General features: G+C 42.6%; 1 protein-coding gene across 6 annotated transcripts in view; it reads left to right on the forward strand.

Moving 5' to 3' along the window:
* gpat2 (glycerol-3-phosphate acyltransferase 2, mitochondrial) overlaps positions 1–6,699 on the forward strand; it is a 446,786-nt gene extending 440,087 nt beyond the window's left edge. For 5 of the 6 annotated variants that reach the window (XM_060931296.1, XM_060931299.1, XM_060931298.1 and 2 more), the window contains 4 exons: positions 1,450–1,570; positions 1,897–1,965; positions 3,127–3,182; positions 5,968–6,699. In XM_060931296.1, the coding sequence (XP_060787279.1) occupies positions 1,450–1,570; positions 1,897–1,965; positions 3,127–3,182; positions 5,968–6,084 (363 nt within the window). In that variant the 3' untranslated portion in view covers positions 6,085–6,699. The remainder of the gene's footprint in view (positions 1–1,449; positions 1,571–1,896; positions 1,966–3,126; positions 3,183–5,967) is intronic. The other variant, XM_060931300.1, reaches the window with a different exon arrangement.
* The last annotated feature ends 251 nt before the right edge of the window (positions 6,700–6,950 follow it).

A 6,950-nucleotide genomic window follows, 5' to 3' on the forward strand; every position in this document is an offset into this window, starting at 1 on the left:
CGGCTAAAGTCAGTTAACCTATGAGTTTAAACAGGGATGCAAACGGCGTGCCTTTTGGTGGATGCCGCCTTTTTCACGGCTGAATCGTGCAGATCCGATTTTTTTTTGGGGGGGGGGCGTTGGAGTGTCTGAATAATTTCATCAAAGTAAATTCTGTATTAAAATTACTAAATAAGCAAATGCCGTTACAGTCCATGAAACATAGGAAGTATAAGAAGAAAACAGTAAATCAGAAAGCTGCGCACGTTTTCGCGGAAGCTGCGCAAATGTGCACAGCTTTCTGATTTACTGATTTTATGTTTCATGGACTGTAACGGTATTTGCTTATTTAGTAATTTTAATACAGAATTACTCTGATGAAATTATTCAGACACTCCAACACCCCCCCCCTTAAAAAAAAATCGGATCTGCACGATTCAGCCGTGAAAAAGTCGGCATCTGCGCCTTTAGTTTGTGTGGAGAGATGTGATCTGCAATAACATGCATTGTTGGCTACAGACCGAAACATATTTTCAGAATGCACTGGCTAAGGCAGGACTAAACTCGATGTGCCTTCTAATAATAATTAAAAAAAAAAAACAGAATAGTAATTTATAAGCTAAAAAGCCTGTGTCTACACTTTTCTTTCGCCGAGTGGCAGCTGTCTTCAACTGGGGCGGGAGGGCGGGACATGACTGAATGGGTGTTTCTGATTTGTCAGCTGTCGTCCTTACACCGCATGGCATGCCCCAAGCGTTTACAACACAGAATTCCAGGTTCTCCGCTCCAAAATCGGCAGCTTCAAAACGATTGATTTTTTTTTTTAACCGACAACCAAAAAAAAATTAACCGGTTGACGTTGATTCGGTCAACCATCGGTCAAACGGTCATCGGTTAACATCCCTAGTCCTCAGCCATAAAAGCATTACTGTAAGAGTCCAGCGCGTCCTCCAAGCGTGACTTTGCATTGCCAATAGTATGTTTGCCTATTGCAAATGGATGCGTGTTGTGTAAATTGCCAAGTTTGCTGTTGAAGTCACCCATTATGAAAAGGTGATCTCTAAAGGGAATATCATCAACTATGGCCTGAATAGTGTCATAAAGTTCAAGAACTTCTTCCTCAGAGTGCGCCGAGGTAGGAAAGTAGCATTGTATGAAGACAAGTTTTGAGAACTTGCCTTTTAGGCTTAGAACTGCTCGTCTATGAGAGATTGATTCATAGCTTTCAGTAAGTGGTAAGCATGTTTTGTTAACAAGAAAGCCAACACCATTTGATCTGGAAGTTTCACTGCTTGAAAAGAAGAGTTTGTGGCCGGTATCCTCATGCATCTCAATTCCTGGTCATGACATTAAACGGATTCAGTTTAATGTCATGACCAGGACATTAAACGCTAATACACGCATGTACCTTAATTGTGAAATGATGTGTGTTTGAAACTGAATCTGTGTTCTCTCTTTCTGTGTGTGTAGCTCAGTCAGCCGTCTCAGTGTCCCGAGCTGCTGTTCTTTCTCTGTAGTTTACTGAGTGTACAGCTGAGGGCGCTCTGCTGGGCTATAGAGAGCCTGGACCTGCTGCCCTTTCCCCTCACAGGTTAGTGTATATACATACACACACACAATATCTAAAGGATCCTGGGGCTTTAGCTTCTGAAGCAGACGCATTTTATGTGGATGTGTGTAAAACTCTTGAGTGACTCATTGTGCAGAAAATGTCATTAATTTGTGTCAGTGAGGTAAATCTTAACTCTTATGAGATCATCACAGGAAAATAAGTAGCTTCATGCACTCCTGCCTCTTTGCCACTTCGCTGCACATTTGTAATTAGAAATAGAGGCGAGCAAGACGGCAGAGGGAAAAGGAATCGAGTCTGCTCTGCACTGATGGAGTGAACGGCTTTGTGTTGTGTTTGTTGTGTAGAGGCGGCGTGTGTGACCCAACTCCATGCTCACCTGAGAAACAAAGCTCAGCTGGACAAAGTGCACCACGGTCAGACACACACACACACGTGCTCAACACAACTCTTCTCATCGTTTAATTCACTTAGCATAAGAACTTAAGCTGAGGCTAAATATGGCTGCATATCTCTCCCCGCTGACTCCATGACATTTCAGAGGACGGTTCTATAAATGAAAATTGGCTCGGAGAATAGCGCCACTTCTTTCATCTGTTTAGCAGTGCTGATCAGCTGCACTAAGACTTATAGACTTGTATAAGAATGTCTGGTGCTACTGAAGACCCCTCGCTGGTCCATTCAAATTTCATTTCAGAACACACACGTAGTGACTGATGAGCATAAAAAAGCATTAAAGGAACAGTCCACCGTACTTCCATAATGAAATATGCTCTTATCTGAATTGAGACGAGCTGCTCCGTACCTCTCCGAGCTTTGCGCGACCTCCCAGTCAGTCAGACGCGCTGTCACTCCTGTTAGCAATGTAGCTAGGCTCAGTATGGCCAATGGTATTTTTTGGGGCTGTAGTTAGATGCGACCAAACTCTTCCACGTTTTTCCTGTTTACATAGGTTTATATGAGCAGTGACATGAAACAAGTTCAGTTACACAAATTGAAACGTAGCGATTTTCTATGCTATGGAAAGTCCGCACTATAATGACAGGCGTACTAACACCTTCTGCACGCTTCGGCAGCGCATTGATACGGAGCTCAGATATCAATGCGCTGCCGAAGCACGCAGAAGGTGTTCGTACGCCTGTCATTATAGTGCGCACTTTCCATAGCATAGAAAATCGCTACGTTTCAATTTGTGTAACTGAACTTGTTTCATGTCACTGCTCATATAAACCTATGTAAACAGGAAAAACGCGGAAGAGTTTGGTCGCATCTAACTACAGCCCCAAAAAATACCGTTGGCCATACTGAGCCTAGCTACATTGCTAACAGGAGTGACAGCGCGTCTGACTGCGTCTGACTGACTGGGAGGTCGCGCAAAGCTCGGAGAGGTACGGAGCAGCTCGTCTCAATTCAGATAAGAGCATATTTCATGATGGAAGTACGGTGGACTGTTCCTTTAAGAGAGAGACAGTGAGAGGAAGACAGGGCTAAAGAAAATGCTTGTGATAACATTTCTGAATGTTCACATTGTCAATAATGAGCCTTGTAAGCTGAACTAAGCAGTGTGTGTGTCACAGAGAGCTCCTCGATAAAGCTGGTGAGAATGGCCCTGCGAACCCTGACTGATTTTGGTGTAAGTTATAATTTTCTCTCTGACTCCCTGACTCACTCTGTCTCTCTGTTACTCTGTCTCTACATCTTTCTGACTCATTCTCTCTGTCGAGGTTGTGGACACCCAACCATCCCATCCATACATGGGCCTTACCGAAACAGTTTAAATGTTTAAAAATAATTGATATCCTGTTTAAAATCAGGCAAAATGAATATTTCAACACTCATTAGTGGCTTCACATTTCAGTAATAGGTCACACTTACAGTGTTTTAGTATTTAGTTTGCCATGTTTTGTTTCGCAGAACTTCTTGACAACGTCTTGTTTCTCTAACAGTCACGGTGGATATTTCATCCAAGTTTCAACCAACAAAATCTTCAGTCCATCCTCAATAGAGCACCAACAGTCTATTCATTTCTGATCCACTACATCCCATAGATGCTCTCTAGGGTTTAAGGATCAAGGAGGACTAAGACTAGTGTTTTAGAACTCGAGACTGGTCTCAAGACCACTTTTTGAAGATTTCAACCTCATTTTTACTTGGTCTTGTCTCGGTCTCAGATATAGAGGACTCAGGATTTTAGTTCAAAACTGGTCAAGACCACAACTGTGGGAATTTCACTAAATTGCCTGTGCACTGTCTGATTTCTTTGTTAACATCGTTATTGTGATTGGATGTAAAATTTCCAGCTTCAAATGCGACCAATAACGCAACTCATTGCTAATTTGAAATTTTTCTTCCTGTTAATGGCCATCACCCCTCCCCTATCCCCTTCACACACATTGGTCTGGTCCTGGTCTTGACTTGATCTTGTCCTGCCTTGGTCTGGGTCTTGACCTGATCTCAACCCCTTGGTCTTGTCTTGGTCTCAATACACTTTGGTCTTGACGTGATCTCAACCTCTCAAAGTTTTGGTCTTGTCTTGGTCTCGATACACTTTGGTCTTGACTTGGTCTCACCCTCCCTTAGTCTTGTCGTGGTCTCAATACACTTTGGTCTTGACGTGATCTCAACCTCTCAAAGTTTTGATCTTGTCTTGGTCTCGATACACTTTGGTCTTGACTTGGTCTCGCCCTCCCTTAGTCTTGTCGTGGTCTCAATACACTTTGGTCTTGACGTGATCTCAACCTCTCAAAGTTTTGATCTTGTCTTGGTCTCGATACACTTTGGTCTTGACTTGGTCTCGCCCTCCCTTAGTCTTGTCGTGGTCTCAATACACTTTGGTCTTGACGTGATCTCAACCTCTCAAAGTTTTGATCTTGTCTTGGTCTCGATACACTTTGGTCTTGACTTGGTCTCGCCCTGCCTTGGTCTTGTCGTGGTCTCAGTACACTTTGGTCTTGACGTGATCTCAACCTCTCAAAGTTTTGGCCTTGTTGGTCTTGATGCACTTTGTTCTTGACTTGGTCTCACCCTGCCTTGGTCTTGACTTGATCTCAACCCCTCAAAGTCTTGGTCTTGTCTTGGTCTCAATGCACTTTGGTCTTGACTTGATCTCAACCTCTCAAAGTTTTGGTGTTGACTTGGTCTCGCCCTGCCTTGGTCTTGACTTGATCTCAACCTCTCAAAGTTTTGGTCTTGTCTTGGTCTCGATACACTTTGGTCTTGATTTAGGTGGTCTTGACTACAACACTAACTTAAGAGCTCATGATGCCATCAGTGAACACACATTCACCAACACCACTGTAGGAAAAACAGCCTCAGATGTTGACATTTCCACCTCAGTGCAGTTTGGTTGGAATTCTTCTGGCTTTCTCGACATAAACGCTCGACCGTCGGATCCATCCAAGTTCAATTTGGATTCTTCTGAAGATGAGACAGTTCTCCAGAAGCTGATGTTATGTTCTTTTACAAATTTCTTGAGGCATATGAATGGTTTCCGCTGCCTCTGTACACATGCTCATTGTTCCTGTTTTAAATACTTTGCACTCTTGCTGTATTTGATCATTCTCATTGATGCCTGAAGCAATCACTGCTGTTTATTGCCTGTCTTTCTTGATTTTACTCCGTTATCTTTCCCAATCTGTTGGTGGTCTTTGGTTTTGCTTGTACATTTTTTTTTTTTTAATTTGTAAGTCCTTCATCTTTGACCTTTTTTTTTCCCCCAAGTATTTCCTGATCTGATGAATGGAGTGGCCTTATTTGTGCAAACAAATGATGTTAAACCTTTTCTCAAAACTCACTTCCCTCTCCTTAGTCACTTTGCATTGCTTTTGCAAGTGTTGCTTAAAAGTCCAAATACTTTTTGAGGCCACTGTATATATTTATAATGATGTATATAAGGTTTATATAATTATAAATATCTCGTATGTCCAACCCACAAGCAGACAAAACATTTCATCAGTCTGAGGCAAAACAAAGACCAGTGCAGTGTCGTGATGTTTTGGCTTGAAACCTTCTCAGAACCGCTCTGTTCCCCCACGCAGTGCAGAACGTTCTAGAAAAATGTACACTAAGTTCTTTGTGTGCGCTGATGAGCGTTTTCCTCATTCTTTTGTCGTCTGACATGCAGTACAATGCTGCCACCCCCATGCTTCACTGTCAGGATGGTGTTCTCAGGGTGTTGGGTTTCTGCCAAGGCACGAAAGTTCCATTTTGGTCTCATCAGACTAGAGAGCCTTTTCAGAGTTTCCTACATGTTTTTGAGTAAAACACTCGACAGTGTTCCATAAATATGCTCATCCTGTGGATCTCTCCAGCTCCTCCTTGGTCAAAGCTCCTCTTTTAAAACACAGGTGTGTGGGCTTTGGTTTGTTTTTCCCCAGGCTTCTGCACTGTATGGTTAAAATGTGTTTCTCTTGCACCAGGTACTGATGGAGGACCAGAAGAGTGAGGCGGTGTACCTGGAGATCAGTCCTCTTTTCCTCCAGGCTGAGAACAAACACAAACTCTTCCAGTTCATCTCTCAGTTCCTCTGCAGCTGACTGAAGAGAAACGCACGCCTCGGCACTGCTTTAGGTTTAGTTACAAAATATCAGGCGTTCAGGTAATCAGTATGGAGAAAGATTTGGATTTGGGACTTTAAAGACTGTGTGTTCATTTGGCTTTGTTCTTACTGTAAATATAGTCAGTCAGTCAGGTCCTGTTTGTTGTGGCTAGTTTTGCACTGCAGCTGTGAGATTAATGTCGCTTACATAACAAGTAAAGCTTTGAATTTAGAACGAGCGGTTAAACATTCTTTATTCGGTCAGAGCGTACAGTATGACTGAACCAGGGAAGTGTGCGTGTGACGATTTAAACATTCAGTTTCTACAAAGCTAACAGTTTACCGAGCATCGTAGCTCGAGTGCGAAACTGAGCTCCATTTTGTGTGAAAATGGTCAAAAAATGTTAAAAGTGAATACTGATAGGATTTTGAGTTGATCAGAACTGTTAACCAGTAGAGGATATTGGTCATTTTGTTTTCAGCTTAATTAATGAGTGTTTGATAATGTTGGATTGTTAGTTTAGTTAACGAGTTGTTCTCTTGTGTTTTTTTTTTTTTTGATAAATCATTGCTTTATAATGCTTTGTTTGATTGTAGAATCGAATACAGGTTTTGTTCTGTGCCATCGCTCAATCCTGATCTTTCTCTTTGACATGCATGCTGATGTTAATAAGGAGTGACAGAGCTCCTGAACCACTGACCCTCCATTCAGCTCCTGATCAGCAGTTGGTAATGCCTCCAGCCCTCTCTGGACACCGTAGTGATCCCACAACCCCCTTCTTTCACCCCATACGCATCCACATATGCAGGGTCTTTTCAGGTGCGGCATGCTAAGAGAGATTCTAACGGACAGGGCTGATTGCT

Source organism: Neoarius graeffei, chromosome 10, assembly GCF_027579695.1.
Source record: "Neoarius graeffei isolate fNeoGra1 chromosome 10, fNeoGra1.pri, whole genome shotgun sequence".
In the NCBI taxonomy this organism is placed as follows: domain Eukaryota; kingdom Metazoa; phylum Chordata; class Actinopteri; order Siluriformes; family Ariidae; genus Neoarius; species Neoarius graeffei.